Source organism: Rattus norvegicus, chromosome 1, assembly GCF_021556685.1.
Source record: "Rattus norvegicus strain SHRSP/BbbUtx chromosome 1, alternate assembly SHRSP_T2T, whole genome shotgun sequence".
NCBI lineage: Eukaryota > Metazoa > Chordata > Mammalia > Rodentia > Muridae > Rattus > Rattus norvegicus.
Window position 1 is genome coordinate 42,789,768 of NC_141534.1, and position 19,605 is coordinate 42,809,372.

General features: G+C 45.0%; 1 protein-coding gene across 4 annotated transcripts in view; it reads left to right on the top strand.

Moving 5' to 3' along the window:
- The window catches only part of Akap12 (A-kinase anchoring protein 12), an 89,714-nt gene that overhangs the window by 58,696 nt on the left and 11,413 nt on the right, over nucleotides 1-19,605 (top strand). The window contains 1 exon segment of one of the 4 annotated variants that reach the window (NM_001033653.1): nucleotides 4,867-5,058. In NM_001033653.1, coding sequence (NP_001028825.1) covers nucleotides 5,034-5,058 — 25 coding nt within the window. In that variant the 5' untranslated portion in view covers nucleotides 4,867-5,033. 4 annotated transcript variants of the gene reach the window in all.

Genomic DNA, 19,605 nt, shown 5'->3' on the forward strand with positions numbered 1-19,605 from the left:
ATTTGCATTCTATTGGGTGTTACGAATAATCTAGGAGTGATTTGAAATTTACTGTTGAGATCCAGGCACGGGGACTCACATATCTGTTATCCCAGCATTGTAGAAGCCAAGACAGGAAAGTTGAGATGTGAGGCTAACCTGAGCTGTACATAGTAAGACCCTGTCTCAAAACCAACCAAACAAAAACACACCAACAGCCAGATAGAGTTGTGCTTGCATGTTAATTCCAGCACTTAGGAGCTAGAGATGGGAAAATAAGGAATTCAAGGTCAGCCTGGGATATATAAGACACTATCTCAGAACAGACAAACAAGAAATCAAGAAAGGTCAGTGTGCATTCATTTGCAATTGTCAATAGGCCTTTGCAGTGTGCATCGTCCAGTGCAAGACCATGCTGCATAAACAGAGTCCAAAGATGCTCGGCCACTGGGCAATATCCCAAAGCATCTTGGGAACCTTTTGCTGCTCCGGAACAACAGTGTGCCCTAGACCACAAAGTTCACAGTCAATACTAGCAGGAACTGACCCCCCCCCCCCCCCAGGATGAGATTTCTCAGCAAGTCACAGGCTTATGGGGGGTATGTCCATGTCCATCCATGATCTGCCTCCCCTCACTCTGGTTTTCTTTAGCTGTGTTATGACTGTGTGTCATTTTTCCCCCCATGGTGACAAAATTTTATTATCTTAGTTTTTTGTGGGTTGGGGTTGAGATTTAGTCTTGTTAGACAGCCCTTAAACTCTGAGCTACCCCTCCAGCCCCCACAAACCCCGTTTTAATCACCACTATTTCCTTATACAGAACCACTAATCTTGTTTAAGCCTGTCAGTTGGTAGGCACACTAAAGTTGTCTTTTTTTTTTTTTTCCAGAGCTAGGGACGGAACCCAGGGCCTTGCGCTTGCTAGGCAATCGCTCTACCACTGAGCTAAATCCCCAACCCTAAGAGTTGTTTTTAGAGATAGAACGGCACCTAATGACACTCCGAGTGGTCCTGTACAGGTTATCCTCTGACTGTGTGTTCCCATTGCTCTTGGATATGTATCTGTTGCCGGCATCCAGCAGCTGTGTCAGGCTGTGGGGAAAGTCTCAGACACTCTCCACATTAGCAGCAGCTTCTCCGTGTTATTGCTGTCATTTGGTGATTAGCATCCTGGTGGGTGTGAAGTGGCTTGCATATTTATAATGGAAAATGGTGTTGATCTTTTCATCAAGTTACTGACATTTATCTCAGGTTTTTTTTTTTTTAATTCAAACAAACAAACAAAAACCACTTTTCTTTTGCTCAGCCTTGCTTTCATTCAAGCACTTAGGAGGCAGAGGCAGTCAGGTCTCTGAGTTGGAGGCCAGACTGGTCTACAGAGCAAGTTCCAAGACAGCCAGGGCTACACAAAGAAGCCCTGTCTCAACAAAACAGAACAAACCAAACAAACGATAAAACCTTTTGAGATTTTCTTTATTTTCATTTTTGGTGTGTGTTTGCCTTAATGTATGTCTGTGGCTGCCTTGCCAGAGAAGGCTTGAAGATGAGTCTGGAGTTACAGATGGTCGTGAGCCACTATCTAGGTTCTGGAATTGGACCTTGGTCCTTCCAACCCCTGAGCCATCTCAACCGACTCTTTTCAAATGATGTGTATATTAGTGGATATGTGCATATGTGAGTGTGGGGTTTCTCCCAAGTCCAGAAGAGGGCACCAGATCCCTTGGAGTTGGAATTACGGTTGTTATGAGCCACCTAGGAAGGGTACTGGAAACCCAACCCCCATCGTGGGTCCGCTGCAAGAGCAGCACCCTCTTTTAAGATTATTGTATGTATGTATGTATGTATGTATGTATGTATGTATGTATGTGTGCTGTTGCTATCTTTAGACACACCAGAAGAGAAGAGGCATCAGATCTCATTACAGATGGTTGTGAGACACCATATGGTTGCTGGGAATTGAACTCAGGACCCCTGGAAGAACAGTTAGTGTTCTTAACCACTGAGCCATCTCCCCAGCCCCCCCTTTAAGATCTATTTATTTATTTTTTTTAAATATGTATTTATTTATTTCATGTATATGAATACACTCAGATCCCATTACAGATGGTTGTGAACCACCATGTGGTTGCTGGGAATTGAACTCAGGACCTCTGGAAGAGCAGTCAGTGCTCTTAACCACTGAGCCATCACTCCAGCCCTATTTATTTATTTTTTGAATGTGTAGCGCCCTCCTTTAATGGCTCAACTATGATCTCACTAGCCCCCGCATTTTTATCTTTTGTCTGTTTCTTTCTTTGTTTGCTCATTTGAAACATGGTCAGATAGCTTAGCTGCCCGGAGGATAACCTTGAACTCCTGATCTTTCTACCACCTTAGTGCTGCTATTACAGGTGTGTGCTATTGTTCCATCTCTGTATGTCTTCTTTAGCCAAATATCTACTGTACTCAGATCACTTGTCCATTAACTTTATTTTTTATTTTTGAGACAGGGTTTCATGTAACCCAGGCTGGCCTCAAAGTCATTATGTAGCTGAGGCTAACCTTGAACTATTGATCTGCTTCTGTCCTCAGTGATAGAATTACATGTGTACACCATCCCTGGCTGCCCCCTTTCCTTTCTGAGACTGTGTTATTACAAAGTTCTTAAGATGTCCCTGGAAATTCTTCCTCGTGTGTGATGTCTGTACTATCATTTCTGGTTAGCTTCTCTGCCTCTCCTTTGCTGTCCTGGGCCTCGGAACATGAACTGTAAGTAACAGTGGGTATAAGGAACCCACCATGATTCCCTGAGTCATGCTTTCCAGACACTGCCCCAGGACGTTGCTTCTCTGTTCAACAGTGGGGATTCCCCATTCTTTTCATAGGCTAGCTCTATCCCCCACCCCTAGTGTGGTTGCCACTCACAACTGAGAGTCCTAAGGCCATAGTATCTGATTGGCCCCCAGTGGGTTTCAGCACAACAAAACTGAAACATTACCTTGGCAAATGCTTGTTCATTAAATCATGCAGATTTAAGAAAACAAACACCCCCCCACACACACACCCATCTTCCACCAAGTGATGGGCATATATCATCTGGTCATTTTTGCTTTGGGTGGTGATGCCTGGCTCCAAAACTTCTCATTTAACAGGGAGAGGTGGCAAAGGAAAGTCGTCTGCATTTGCAGTGACCCTTGTGTCTGACCTTCCCTTCTGCGTTTGTCCTGATTGATGGTTTTCCATTTTAAGGCCAGCCCCAGAGGAACTCGCTGGCAGCCGTGATACATACTCCCTGGCCTTCATCGCTCCGTGAGATAGTGATCCTAGAACTGTGTGCTGGGAGAGTCAGCCCCTAGCACAGCATCCATGGCTCTGACTTCGAAGTGTTAGTGATGCAGTTAATGTTAACCCGAATTCACAGAGGAGCAGAGTGACAGCTTTCTACAACTGAGTGCTGGGAAGTGAGTCTGTATTCTTAGTTCCCTGGGGCTTCAGGGATCCTGGGACACTCTGGGGACCTGTCTAGTTTAACGCGGACTGTTGACGCTGCATCTCGGGGCTTCTTATCCATGATCTACACAGTGGTAATAGATGGTGGGAAGAGAAGGCTGTCTGAAATCCCACCTACTGGGAATGCAGAGGGCAAATGTCTGCTCCCAGATCTTAACCAATCAGGATAAGACCCATTGCCTGGCTTACCTAGACTCACAGCCAGGTTGGGTGTTGGCTGGAATCTGTGTAAAGCTGGTCTGTGGAACATTGATTCCCCGGGAGGAGTTGGCCCTTCTTTCTTTCTGGGCCAGAATGTGGTGCGTTGCGCCCTCTGGTGGCAAGATCCAGCAACCATAGTCAATATCTGACCAAAATCTTTGATTCCCCACTCCCCATTTTTTTTTTTTTTTTGGTTCTTTTTTTTTTTCGGAGCTGGGGACCGAACCCAGAGCCTTGCGCTTCCTAGGCAAGCGCTCTACCACTGAGCTAAATCCCCAACCCCCCCCCACTCCCCATTTTTATGTCCCCTTGTCTTTGCCCACTCTTTTCCGTACCGATCTCCCCGCTCCAATTCTCTAAGTAGTCATGAACAAGGCCTTTAGATACGAGGAAAAGAGCAACAATAAAACCTTTTATTTTGGGGTGGGGAGAAGTTTTTCTGCTCCAACGGGCTGGTGCCTAACGCTCATTTATTATTTGTGTATTTGTAGAGAAACAACCTCAAGATTAACGGAAAAGAAGTACTGGGCTGCCTGAATTTTTAATACAGCTGTTTTATTACGTACTTGTACGTTAGAGGCAGGATTATGTTGGTGAAGTTTCGACCAAATGTTCAACTCATTTCTAGCAGACCCAAGTGCCAGATAGTTCTGCTTTTTAAAAAGTTGTCTTGGCTAAATGCTGAAGACAGTTCGCTTTGTGACAACCCTTTGCAAAAGGCCTGGGAAACCGGACCGCAGAGAGTTGTGGGTCTTTACGCTGGCCAGCGTGTAGGAAACGGTTGTTAACATATAGAATACCATGGGCTTTAAAAAGGAAATGCCTGTTTTGCACCTCATCCACCTTTAAGTCAACTGAAGGACACAGAACCCGGCGTTAAAAAAATCGAAAAATTTAATATCTGTGCAGTTAATGCCTTTACATAGTTTTAAAAGTTTGCAATGCAGGAGTCAGTGCCAGGAATGAAATCACCGCTTGGATCAAATATTGATGCTCGCGGTCTGCCTCACCCCAGAGACTTAAAGACTTCCTCCTGGGTCGCTACAGACCAGGCACAGAGACCAGCCTTGTAAAATAGGGCACGTGACTGCCCCCCGGTGGTGCAGCCAAGTCCGGACAGAGGTGTGGGCTGGCTAGCTGTGGGTGGGTCCTGGGGCGTGGGCGGGACTCTCCTATAATTAGCTGGAGAAGCGCTTCACCAGCGCCCAGTGCTGCACCTCTAGGGCAGGAGAGGCTCTTTGATGCTCTGAGGATAGTTAGGACTGCGTTCCTTCTGATCACTTCGATACCTCACTGGGTTAGCCGGGAGGAGACAGAGGAGAAGGAGACTTCCTGCTGTAGGGACCCGAAGACTGTTGTTAAATATGCTGGGGACCATTACCATCACAGGTAAGACTTGGCTCTCCCTTGGTGACTTTTTCTTCCTGCTCATGTGACTCTGGAAGAAGAGTCTCAAGAGGTGAGCCGCGTGGCTGGAATTTTATTGGCTTTTAATGATCTCTCCCTGCACTTTCACCAGAAGAGCATTCATTCCATAGTCTCTCAGGAACCAGTGAACCCCACGTTTTTAGCCAAAATCTTCCTGGAAGCGCTCACCGGACACAGCATCTGGTTAGGAGTCATATCCTTTCCTCTTGGAAAAGTGGGGACTGGGACTGTGCCGTTGAGGCGTCACAGCAGCTAGCTAAGTTGAATCGGTGTCACACTCGCCGTGGGTAACCTGCCCTAGTCTAATTTTAAAAGTTCCTACGTCTGAGAAATTGCAAGTGTTTGGCGCTTCCTAGAGCTCGTTAATAAGAACGTTGAGTGAAGTCGTGTATCAGACTAATATTTTAGTTTAATTCTGGCATACATGGTTGGTATTAGGAAAGCCGTAATTACTAAATCTACAGCAAGAACTGCCATTTAAGTGTTAGTAAAAAAAAAAAAGTTTTTTCCTATGCTTGTTTTCTAGGAATCTACTTGTGTGAATTGTAATGTAATGCCTACTTCTAGAAAGTGGGTTGCCCACGCCAGGCTTTTAGAATGCATTTGCAAATCCACTAACTTGGTACTTGATAGTCTTGGCTAGTTTTCCCGAGGCTGGGCCGTTTAGGAAACTGTGTGTTTATGTTTGCTTTCCCTTTTGCTCCCTCAGAAAATTAAACTCCACTTGCTAACTTACATTTATAAAAATGGCACAGATTTAAATATTTGAGATTAATGCTGCCAAATCTGTTGTCTCAAAGTGGGGCATAGACTTTCCAGGGCTTCCGTACTTTTTTCTGTATCTGCTCCCCGAAAGCCGAGTCTCCCTGTGGAATTTTAAATGCCTTCAAAAGTTGAGCAGAGCTAAAAATATCTCTTACTTCCTATAGTTTAGTTTGTTTACACTGAGGGAGCCTTCATATTCTATCCTGTCTGTGACTTCACTGCCAGAGTGGAAATTTATGAAACCTAGAAATTTAAAATGTTAAAAAAATGACATTCTTACTCAAGTCATTAGGTATTTTGTTTAAAGATTTGTTTGTAACAACACGTATATGTACGTGTCAATCAGTCCAAGTGTGTATATACGCATGTCAGTACAAGTGCCCTCCAAAGCCAGAGACTTTGGAGTCCCCTAGAGCCTCTATTACAGGGGCTTGGATATTGGGAACTGAATCTCTGGCCTCAGGAAGAGTTGTCTATTCTCAACTGCTGCACCCTCTCTCCAGCCCCCAAGTCACGGTGTCCACATGAATGAATAAACAATGCTTGGAATGGGTCCTCCAAGATCTCCCTTTCTTCTGGCTCTGTGTGTGTGTGTGTGTGTGTGTGTGTGTGTGTGTGTGTGTGTAAGGTGTTGTAATTCCATATTTTATTAGTTTGTCACAAGCTCAGGTTCCTGTGGAAAGGGAGGAGGTTCCAGCAGGTAATCCCAGTGGAGCCACAGGACAGTGTTGCATGGTTTTATACTTTTTGCTATTAATCAGAAACTGCACAAGAGGCCAGGAGTAGTGCATGGATTTGGTTCCAGCACTCGGGGCAGAGGCTGGCTGCACTCTGGGTTCAGGACCAGTCTGGTCTATGATAGAGAGTTTCAGGGAAGCTGGTGTGACATGGAAAAACTCGGTCTCAAAAGAAGGAGGGAAGAAGGAAAGAAAGAGAGAGCACAAATCTTTAATGGCAAGGGGTTGGAGATAGAGCTCCGTTGGTAAAATGCTTGCTGGCTTGCCTCAAGCCCTGAGTTTGAGCTAGGTGTGGAATCATGGACCTGCAATCTGACCACTGGGAAGGAGGATCAGGAGCTCAAAGCCTAGCTGGGATTCATGAGATCTCGTCTCCAAAAAGTACAGAGCAAGCGGACTTCTTCAAAGAGAATCTTAGTGTCTTAGTTGTGTTGCTAGGGTTCGGTAAGTCCTTAACTGGTTAAGGAAGATGTATTCTCAGTAGTCTAAGATGTTGGTCAGAGCTGGGTAATGTGACATGAGCACTAAGGAGGCCAAGGCAGACAGATCTCTGAGTTTGAGGCCAGCTTGATGTATACAACTAGTTCTATAACTATGTAGCCAAGGCTACACCAAGAAACTCTGACTCAAACAAACAAAGCAATTGTTCAGAATTTTAAAAAGCAGTGAAGCCTTCTGAACTGATTGTTTAAATAAGAGGGATGAGATCATTTCTGTAGCATTTGAGGAGCCTAGTGCTTTTGCTTCTTTTTTTTTAAAATTTTTTAAATATTTATTTTATGTTTATGAGTACACTGTTGCGATCTTCAGACACATCAGAGGAGGGAGTTGGAGTCCATTACAGATGTTTGTGAGTGATGGCTGGGAATTGAACTCAGGACCTCTGGAAGAGCAGTCCGTGCTCTTCACCACTGAGCCATCTCTGCAGCCCGTGCTTTAGCTTCTTCTCCCCCCCCCCCGGAGCTGGGGACTCGAACCCAGGGCCTTGTGCTTGCTAGGCAAGCACTCTACCACTGAGCTAAATCCCCAACCTGTGCTTTTGCTTCTTAAACATGGGCAAGTTGATGAAGTGTATATAGCAACTGTAGTTGATGGAGTGTGTATAGCCACTACTTAGAATTGTGTTTTTATTTCTAAAAGTAGGAGAAACCTTAAAGATGTTTTCGCCTCTCTTCCAGCTCACATGAAGAACAGTCAGTAAGAGCTGAATTAGGAGTTCATGGATTGCCCACAGTAACTGGCCCCACCAGTCTAGGCTCCCATTAGCGTTAACTAGGCATAGAAACTAGAAAATAGTTGTTTGTGACATGATCGTGAGGGAGGGTCCCCTTCCTTGATGAGCAGTGGTGCGGGGAAAGCGAAAGATAGGGTCTCACCTAGCGTAAGCTGCTCCAAACTCCCTATGTCGCCAAGAATCTCCCTTTCCATGCCTCCCATTTCTGGTTCTACCAAGTCTCCTTCCCAGTGCTGGGCTTACAGGCCACTGCTACCATACCCAGTTTGTGCAGTGCTGGGGACAGCAGCCGGGGCTTCCATGCACGCCAGACAGGGGCACTCTCCCATCTGTACTAGCCCAGAGCTACTACCAGCATCTTATTAGTAAGTGCATGCCTGAGTGTGCGTGTGCATGTGTATGCATGCCTACACACTGACATCCACATATTACATAATTAAAAATAAATGGTTTTGGGGTTGAGGATTTAGCTCAGTGGTAGAGCGCTTGCCTAGGAAGCGCAAGGCCCTGGGTTCGGTCCCCAGCTCCGGAAAAAAAAAATGTTTTTTTTAAAGGTGTCTTTGCTATTTTCATTTGTTCACACACACATTTTTTTAAGGTTAACTGATAGTATCTCTACTTGGTAAATTAAGGAAAAAACATTGTTCTTTTTATCTCCAAAGTAAATGGGGATGCAAATGTGGGGACTCGCTCCTATAAATCCAGCATGTGGGAAACAGAAGGATTAACTCTGGCTTGAGGCTAGCCTAGGCTACAAAGTGTATCTTTTTTTTTTTTTTAATGGGGGAGAGAGGGGAAAAGCTAGTGATGCCCTTAAAGGGAGGGGGCAATGAGATTTAAATTTTTTAATTAAAAGAAAAAAACTAAACCACAGAAACATTTGTTCATATTGTAGACAGCTTATAATGAGCTTTTCTATACAAAATATTGGTGGGGGAGCAGTAGCCCACACATAGCTGCTATTATGTGTTGGCTCTGGCCTGTGACAGAACAGTAGTCCAAAGAGTTGGGGTGCTTCACTGGCCTCTGCTGCGTTGATTCTGTATTTTTGGTGATTTATGGCCTCTGCTGTTTATTCCTAACAATTGGGAAGACCCTGATTAGCGAGCTTCCTCTGGTCACAAAAGGAAGTTGCCCAGGCCTAGCTTCAAAGTACCTCATAATGGATCTCTTTCTGAAGGCATACATGATGCTATGGGGTGCCCTGGCATCATGGTGGCCAAAGAGCGTCACAGTAGTGATGTCACCTGGATAGTCCTGAGCTGGGTTTTACATGTCTGTGTTAAGCTGGGTTAAACAGCTTTCTGTGTGGTGGTTTCCTGGCTGATGAGCTCTGGAGAGTTGAGTTGGGCGTGTCTTGATCTAAGGGGTGGGTTCAGAATGCAGAGAATTCCTGGAACCATCCCAGGAGATCGTGGGGGAAAGTTAAACAGTTCCAGATGTCGCACACTGTAAGCTGTGCTGGTGACAGAGCACTGGCTATTCTGAACCTGAATGTTGAATATTATATAGTTTCTGTGATATTGCACCTTTTTCGTTGTTTTTTTTTTAAGAGATGTCACCTAAACTCAACAGCTAATTTTAAATTAAAGTATTAATGTTTTTGTGAATTAAAGGAGGACGTTTTAATTTTTTTCTTTTAAGCTTCCAAATTTGTGTGTGTGTGTGTGTGTGTGCATGTGCGAGCTCAGTCTCATTAAGTGTGGTTGTCTCTTGAAATCTGTGGGGAATTCATTCCAAGACCCTCTTAAAATGTGTGCATTAGACAAAAAGTGATTTTATTCAATCAGCCTTTGCCACTTGGCACTTTAAATGCCCCTAGAGTCCTTGCACTCCCCAATACCCTGTAAATAGTTGTTAAACTGTCGTATTGTCCTTTAAGAATGGTGATGGAGAAACGAGGTTTCTGGTACAAGCTCAGTTTGGATGAAGCTTTTCTTGCAATGTTCTTTTGCTCTAAGTCTGGTTGATTATCCATCCCACCCTTGGGATGGGAGGAGATGGGTTGCTAGCAGGGGTGGTACAGAGATGCCCATTGCTATGGACTTGGGCCTCTTCTGGATCCTGGTGGGTCTGTGTTGTCGTTCCCAGCAGAGCCCCAGTATGACAGAATTGTTGGTCCTCCAAGCACTCAAGGTTTGCTGCGTGGACAGCAGTTGTCTTCAGGTGGTGGGTTGCTGAGAGAGCTAGTTATATGGAGGAGTTACTGTACACAGTGAGAGAAAGACCTCTTCTACAACTACTTCTGTATGTTATTGACTTTTAAGGGGTCAAGGAAATGTACCCCCGAGTCCCTGTTACTTCCAGTGACCTTTAAGCTTTTTCCACTTTCTGTCTAGCTGGACAAATCTAAGATGATTCTGCAGGAGCTAGAAGCTGTGCACTCAACCCCTTGCACTACTAAACTCCACACGTAGCAAAAGGTTCTAATGTGCCAAAAGTAACAGGAGAGAGTGGGTTTCACAGTTCAGCTATAATCTGTGCTTAAGAAAGAGCCCACTGCACAGAGCTGTTCTGGGACTGCTACACATGTGTGGTGGCGCTCATCCATCCATCCACACATCCCCAGATTCAGGGGATCCGGTGTGGTCTTCTGGCTTCTTCAGGCTCTTCCTCTTATGTCTACATACCCTCTCCAAACCCCTCATACACATATTTAAAGACAAGACATTCTTCTTTTCAAAGTATTTTTATTATTATTATTAAAATATAATCAATTTCTTTATTTCATGTATGTGAGTACAGTCACTGTCTTCAGACACACCAGACGAGGACACCGGATCCCATTACAGGTGGTTGTGAGCCACCATGTGGTTGCTGGGATTTGAACTCAGGACCTCTGAAAGAGCAGTCAGTATTCATAACTGCTGAGCCATCTCTCCAGCCCCCAAGATTTTATTTTTTTTAAAGCTCACAGTTAAGGGCATACAGTCCATCATGGTGGGAACCCCAGCCCCTGCCCATAGGGGCTCTACCACTGAGCTATCGTGTGTGTGTGTGTCTGTGTGTGTGTGTCTCTGTGTGTGTGTGTCTCTGTGTGTGTGTGTCTCTGTGTGTGTCTGTGTGTGCGCCCGTGTGACTGCATGTGTGTGGGTGTGTCTATGTCTGTGGGTGTGTCTGTGTGTGTCTCTGTGTGTGAGAGAAACATGGACAGGATTATCACTGTATAGCCTGGCTGATCTGGAAAGGGCTATGTAGTCCAGGCTGGCCTTAAATTGTCATAGATCCTTCTGCTTCTGGGTACTGGGATTAAAGGCCTATGGCACCTTCCCTCCCTTTAGAAACATGGTGGTTTAGGTCTTTCCTTAAACACCCCCGGCCCCATCTTTGGACTTTTTTCCTCTTTTTATTTTGTTTTAAAGCATTCAACAGCTTCTCAAGCTGGGATGCATGGCAAGAGAATCAGTAGTTCAAGGCTAATCTCAACTATATGAGGAATTGGACACATGCATCCCTGCCAAAATCAAGCCTCTGTTCATTTACTAAGAGTTGTCTGTGAATGCGTCTTGTCGGAGAGGTTCTGGCAGCCCATGGGTGGATGGGAATCTCTGCTGCCAGCTGGGACTTGGGGAATGTAAATAATTTGAATGTTCCAAGTACAGGTAGGCCAGTGAAAGCTAAAGTCAGGGGATGGGTAATAAAGAACGGAGGAAAAACACAAAATGAGGCCACAGCAGACTCACGTGGGTCAAATGGGTGTGGAACCTGCAGCTTTTGCATGCTCCAGAGAAAGGGTAAGAAGAGATCCAGCTCGCTACGTAGGCTTTCCTTAATGCTACAGAGAAAGGGCAAGAAGAGATCCAGCTCGCTACGTAGGCTTTCCTTAATGCTCCGGAAAGGTTTATGTGGGAAATCAATTTGCTTTTGTTTTTTCTTATTTAAAGGCACTTTCAACTTTGCTGAGTTTGCAAGTGCTCCAGACCGCCCTTGTGGGATCTGGTCTTGCACCTTATTAGTCCGGCTGGGCGACACTGCTCTCTTCTGCTCAAACTCTGTAATGACCCTGTAAGCCCCACAGTGTGACCACAAAAGATAGGATCAATGAACACACATAAACACATGTGTAACCATTGTGTCACAGTTTAGCAGACCATGGACAATTTATCAAAAAAAGCCCATAAATATTAATAGTGATCATCTCTGCCCATTGTCTAACAGGAATCCTTGTTCTATAGATTACCAGTAGATGGCTTTTAGAATTCAGAAAAATGAGCTAAGTCCTTGGGCATGCTGTGTATGTCATGCCTGTAGCTCCGACACTTAAGAAGTGGAGGCCGGGGTATTAGAAATCCAAGACCATCTTCAGCTATGTAACTAGTTCATATCAACCTCAAGATCACCCTGCTTAAAAAACAAAAACAAAGCCAACACAAATCAAAAAGCACATTTGTTTTTGAAAAACAATACAAAGCCATTTGAGTTTTTAATGAGTATAGCTAACCAGCTTACTAATTAGCTGGCTGTGTATTAATAAATAGCATTTAATCAAAATGTAAAGAAGCCAATCTGAAGACTGTGGATCCAGCTCAGTGGAACAATATAGTGGCAGGGGTGTGGAATGGGATAGCATGGCTGTCTAGGACTCTGTTTCTGTGTAGCCCTGGATGTCCTGGAGCTCACCCTGTAGACCAGGCTGGCCTTGAACTCGAGAGATCCCCCTGCCTCTGCCTAGTGCTATGATTAAAGGTTTGAGCCAACACTGCCTGGCTTCTTTCTCTTTTGGGAGAAGGGAAAACTTTACTTTCCATCTTGCCCACCCATAAATCCTGCACTCAGGAGCCTCAGGGTGTGTGGTGGGGGTGGGAGAGGTGGGGATTGGGGAAAGAAGGGTTGGGGGAGAGGGATAGAGAGAGGGACAGGAACTCAGTAGGTAGATGAGGCTGGCCTAGAACTCTCAGAGATCCCACCTGCCTCTGCCTCCCAAATTCTGGGATTAAAGGCAAGCACCACCACACCTAGCAATTTAAAATGACGTTTATGTGTGTATGAACACATGTGTATGCCACTGTACTTTAATGGAAGTCAGAGGACAGCTTGTGTGAACTGGTTCTCTCCTTCTACCCGGTGGGTCCCCAGGATAAAATTCAGGTCAACAGGATTGGTGACCCAATTTACTCACTGAGGCATCTCACTAGCCCCAAGGAAAGACTTTGTTCTTGGGCAACTTCCTCCATGGATGTGATGCTTTTGTGAAACCTCACCCCCATCCCTACCCCTACCCCTCCCCTTTCTTATGTCCCTCCCATCTGGTCTCTACCAATCCCTCCTTCTCTTATCTCTACCAGTGCCTTTTCCAGGTCCATGACTTGGTTTTGGGACAGTTCAGCTTAACCACTTAAGTTATATGAGCACTGGATTGGAAGTCTCCACTGATGTCTGGTGGGGTCATCAGTAGATACATACTGAGGCAATGACTCCCCGTCTCCCTAACTGCCTAACAGTTTAGCAGGGAGAGACAGACAGACAGACAGACAGACAGACAGACAGACACACACACACACACACACACACACCTCCCCCTCCCAAGTCGGCCCTTCATCCTCGCCACCACTTGGCCCTGCTCGCCTAGCTGTTCTTTTGCAAATCTAGTGCAGGTACCCACAGCAGCTGTGACTTGTGATTTTAGTGGCTGCATCTTGCGTGAAGGATGGCATTTCGCAGCCCTGGTCTAGGATATTTTTGGTTGCTTTTACTTTATGCTGTCCTTATGTCCCCTTTGGTTCAATATTTAGGTAATGTAGCCAGAATGTGACGGGGCGATGATGGAACCTTCTCAGGAACCTGGGCACAGTGACGTTTGTCCCTTACAGGTTGTAGAGCCTCCCCCTTCCCCCACTTCCTCGCTGTAATTTGTTGTTTTCTTCTGGTTTCTCAGCTTACAAACACATTCTGATTTAGCACTGTAAATACTTCTTGTCCTAGCCAGTTGTCCCCTTGTTTCAAAATGATGGCCAGGTGGTCTTTGAAGTCCCTACCAGTGGGATAAGGTGTCTGTGTTCTTTTGTTTGGTTTCAATATTACTGCAAGCATGAATAAACCCCATTTTTCACACGTACAGTAATTTTACTGTCCAGATGGGGAAGGTGATGTGTCCCAACACTTGTCTTGTGGCACTTACAGGTTTCATATACTACAAGAACCTAATGGGGAGTAGTGGGTGTTAGTGCTTTGAAAGTACGTAGAGTCAAAAAGACAAACTTTATGCTTCTCCATTCACACCTGACTCAAGGCCCACCAAGCCAGCCTTCAGTTATCCCGAAGTACCACACACTTATAATTATATAACCATATATTAGTTTTATTATATAGTATAGTTTTATATATAATATACATCATATTATATATAATATATATTATTTATACACACATATATATGTTTATATATTGTATATACATACATATATATATAATACATATATTATATATATGTAGAGAGAGAGAGAATGTGTTTGGGTTCATAGAAAAGTTAGCTATGATTCAAAGGTTTCCGTGGGTATCCGTTGAGGTATTCAAGGTATCCGTTGAGGTCTTTACTGTCAAAATCCTTTCCCAAAATGGTGCCTTTGTTGTGGAAATATGAAAGAAGCCTCAGTGCACAGCAATAGTCAGAGCGTGGAGCATGTAGGGTCTGCCCCAGTGGTGTACACTTTATGGATTTTAACAAATGTCAACTTTAAATGTAGTTACCAGGCAGTATAGTATTCCTACCTAACACCCCTAATTACCTATTCATTCTTACTTCTCCAATCCTGTCAACCCATAATCTCTTTACCCAGCCACCTACTGAATTCCATACTGGCTACCCCCAATTTTGATCAGTTATGAAGCTGAAATCAGTGCCCAAGTACCAAGTGTGTGTGCATGCGCACACACACACACACACACACACGCGCATGAGAGTGTGTGAGATTCTTTGTGAGAGTCAAGAATCATGATTGCAGTCTCACAGGATAAAAAATGTTTCATATTGTAATAAACTGCCAAGTTGTTCCCCCAAGTCGCTGTAGGGGCCTTCTCCTTATGTGCCCATTTTTGAAGTTCCTGTGTCTTCTGAACCAGTTGAAGGTTCTGCCTTCAAGCTCTTAGACTGTATATGGCTATAGGAAAGAATTTGGCCCTGGAACATACAACACTGCAGTTGGGTTTTTATCAATTTAAAGTGCTTACACCCAAGCCAAACCCACACAGAGATGTGTCCTGAGAGCCTGTGGCCATTACTTTGAGGGTTAACTAGGTAGTCAGATATAGGTGGTACACCGAGTGGGGACTGCTAGAAAGCCTTCATCTATTCCTGAACTAGATCTAGGGGGTGAGGTCCCCACACGTGATCCTAGATCCTTCTGGGCGTGGGGGAGGGGCTTGCCTTGGTTACCTGGTCGACAGTGCCCGGCCTCTGTGACGTATGCAGTCGTACCCAAGGGTACCCCTCTCCAACCGGGTGGCTGGCGCCTGCCCCGCGGCCCGTTGGTGCCCCGCGATGGGGCAGCCGGGAACGGCTGGCCAGGCCTCGCGGGCCGCTGTCCCGGGCCACCAGCCACCATGCCCTGGTGGAGTAACTTATGCTGTGAGTAGCGCGCCCCCTGGGGGCCGTAGCGTGGCAGCGCCTGGGAACTGTGAGCCCTCTAGATAGGGGTGTGTAGTTCCCAGCCTTTCAGTCTTCAGCAGGCCAGGACAAAGAGGGCATTGCTTTCCAACCCAGAGCTCTCTGCACTCTTAAATCGACTCAGCCTTGGAGAGCAAGGCCAAGCCTCCATGAAGGTCATGTGCTTGCTACGTGTGCTAAATCCACCTCAATCTAACACGGAGATGAGCGCAATAGAGTCTTTTCCATTTATTTATTGACCTTACATCCCAATCTAAGCAGTCCCCTCTCCTTGGTACCCCCCTCAGACAGCCCACTCCTTCCGCTTTTCCTCTGAGAAGGGGGAGGACCCCCTGGGTATCCCCTGGCACATCAAGTCTCTGCTGGACTAGGCGCATCCTCTCCCACTGAGGCAAGACAGGGCAGCTCAGTTGGAACAGAATCCACAGGCAGGCAACAGATTCAGGGACAACCCCCTCATCCCCCTCCTGTCCCCGCTCCAGTTGTGGGAAGCATAATAGATTTTAACACAGGGGCAATACACAGGCTAGCCCAAGAATGGATATCACTTCTTACCAGACACATGGCGCAGCCTCCTGAACGTAGCTTGGAAAAAGAACAGAGGTGGCTGGCGGAAGGGAGCCAGAAAATGATCCAAAACTGGAAAGGTCTTTGTACACCCTCCCCAGTCTGGAAAGCAACCTTGGAGCATAGAGGGAGGTGGACCGTGTCTCTCTGTGTGGGCTGAACAGTGTGTCTAGCGCGTGGCCAAGAAAAAGAATCCAGGTATCCATTGTGGGTTCAAGCGCACGATGCAGGCTTTGCAGTCGCGCGTGTGCGCCGCAGAAGGGCACGAGGACATTTCTGTATCCTGTTGGAACCTGATTTAAACGGCCTTGGCCACCAGGCTTGGTAGTTTCGAAGGCTAAGCTCAAGGCCTGGGCCATCAGATGTTTGATAGCTTGGCTATGCAGTAGAAGCCGAATTTTTGGAAATGAACTTCCCCGTAAGTTCCGTACAGATGGGGGTTGGGGGTTGAGTCAAGAAGAGGCCAATAAAACTGTGAGCGTCTAACCCTATGGGCAAATGGGAAAAGATGCCAGTTCATAAGCTGGGATTGCATCTGGAAGATTGTTCTTTAAATAAGTAACAAGAAATTTACTTACAATTTACTACAGGATACTGTAGACTAGTAGGGCAGCTAAGACTACCCAAGCATTTGTTTGTTTGTTTATATTTTGTATGTGCATTGGTGATAGGGTGTCAGAACCATAGTTAGACAGCTGTGAGCTGCCATGTGGGTGTTGAACCTGTGTCCTCTGCAAGAGCAGCCAGTACTCAACTACTGAGCCATCTCTTCAGCATCCCCAACCCCCACCCCAAACATTTTTTAAAAAGTATATAGTCATCTGAGTATTGTAGCCATCCTTATCTGTAAAGAATCTGTTTTATCCTTCTAGTTGGCTGGTACCTATTTATTTGTTTTGTGTCTTTTAGCTCAACTCTAAGCATCCTAGTGTAGAATTTAAAGGGAAGAGGATGGGGCTGGAGAGGTGAAGCCAATGATTAAAAACAGTTGTTCTTGAGGAAGGCGGCCTGTGTTTGGTTCCCCATACCCACCTTGTGGCTCATAAATGTCTCTCCTCCTCCTGACCTCTTGAGAGTGGTGCACATATGTTCATAATATGCAGGCAGAACGTACACGTAAAAATAAAATAGGTTGGGTTTTTGTTTGTTTGTTTAATTTGTTTTCCACCATGTGGTGATGGTGCACACCTTTAATCTCAATACTCAGAAAGCAGAGACAGGCAGATCTCTGAGTTTAAGAGCAGCCTGGTCTCAAACAATATTAAAAGGTTTATTTGGGGGTCTGGAGAGATGTCTCAACAGTTAACAACATTAGTTGCTCTTCTGGGGGACTTGGGTCCAATTCCCAGCACACACGGCAGCTCACAAGTGTCTATATAACTCCCAATTCCAGAGGCTCCAACACCCAGACACAGACATACATGCAGGTAAAACATCGATGCATGTGCATGTAGAAATAAATAAGAGGTCAGATCTCTGGTTGCATTAGAGTATTTTTGAACATTAGGACTTGCCTACCTCAGGATTCACTCCTCCCGATTGCATAAACTGGCTTAGCAGTATATTTCTGTAACCTTAGTCAGAAGTTCAAGGTCATCCTCATATCTCCAACGGGAGGCCATCCTGGGATATATGAAACTTTGTCTCAGAATAAATCAAACAAGACAAAGAAAAGACAGTTTATAGAAATGTGCATAAGGAAATCTTGAGGTCCAGCCAGGAGCACCCCCTAGTGTTGACTTTTAATAGGACCAGGTGAAAGCTTAAGTCGGTTTCCCGACTTCAGCTACTTTTAAAATCAATGACATCATTTTTAAGTTATTGTTTAGGTTAGCAGACAGCAACCAGTTTCGTCATGCTATTTCCCTGCACGGGTCGGTGCTGTCATTTTCTTTGCTGGTTTCTGCCCTGGCTATTGTGAGCAGCGCAGAAGTAAACACAGCTGTGGAGGTGTCTGCCTGCGGCCCGACTAGAGTTCCGGGGTCCATACTTAAAAGTACTGAAGTTGGGTTATGCCCAACTTCCCTGTGGCTACACAAACTGACATTCCCATCTGCATTCAGAATTTATTTTCTCTTTGAATATTTGCCTCAGTGCTTAATGCAATGGTCCTTTTGCTTTATAAAAAATGTTCAAGTTCTTTTATCTTTCATTTTGGGGGGGGGTAGCGGTGGCGGTGGCGGCAGTAATTGTTTCTTTGTTTCAAGCCAGAATTCCTCTGTGTAGCCCTGGCTATCCTAGAACTCCCTCCTTGAACCCAGAGATCTGCCTGCCTCTGACTCTTGGCTAACCTTAGATCCTAAATAGAGAAAAAATAATTGTGTGAATTTTCTGGAGTGTAAGTGCTGTTTTCATCAAGCCACATTTTTTTTGTCCCCTTCCTTTTTTTCCATGTTTTAAGTGGTAAACAGAAATGGCACATGGTTCTGGAGGCTAAGAAGTCAAAAATCATGGCCCTACGTACAGATTATATCTTCTCTCTTACTCCTCTCTCTTACTCTTCTCTTCCCCTTGGTCCCTTCTCTTCCCATCCCCCCTTCCCTCCACATGCCCATGGCCCCTCCTTTACTTCTTCCCTCTCCTACTTTTCTCATTAAACCTTTCCACTCAGAAAAAAAAAAGATTATATATTCATTCAAAGTAATTAGCATAGCTATTATGTGACCCTGTTATTTAATTGTAGGGACACCACAAAAAGTTTATGTTAGCAGTTTTGAAATGTGCATGTATTAACTACTGTCCCCTTATACTGAGTGGATCTCTCCAGTTTGTTAGAGATGATAGCATTATAGGAGTTTCTCAGTATCCTCCTTGTTGTGTGTACACCAGGCTGGCACTGCCTAATCTACCTACCCTTGCCTGCAACCAAACTTTCTGCTGTTTTGTTTGTTTGTTTGTTAAAGAATCTTCAGACACATCAGAAGCGCACATCAGATCACGTTACAGACACCATGTAGTTGCTGGGAATTGAACTCAGGATCTCTGGTAAAGCAGTTAGTGCTCTTAACTGCTGAGCCATCTCTCCAGCCCCGTTTCTGCCAGTTTTAATGGACCTTTTTAATCTATTACATAAAGAAGTACATACTGTGTGTGCTTCTTTGGAAGCACATGAAATTTGGACCCAGACTAGCAAAACAGATTCAAATATATCACATACCCGGGGCTGATTTAGCTCAGTGGTAGAGTGCTTACCTAGGAAGCGCAAGGCCCTGGGTTCGGTCCCCAGCTCCGAAAAAAAGAACCAAAAAAAAAAAAAAAATCACATACCCAATCCTTCCCTATGATGATAATTTGTGAAAGAAGGGACAGGATTTAGGCCTAAATAAAGTTATTTGTTGGTCTTTCTAAGCGTGCACTTCCTTATTTTACAGAAATAAACCTCACCTAATCTTAAATCATTCTCACAAACACTCCCTACCAGCAAATATGCTTTCCGTGGTAGTGTTTCCCATGAATGGGAATCATGTGAATCAGGGCCGGAGGAGCGGCCTGGTTATGTCTCTAATTTTCCTAGTTACTGTGACTCCCCTGTGCCCCTTCAGCTTCATTACATCTAATTAATCATTTTTTAAAAAGATTTATTATTTATTTTATATATGTGA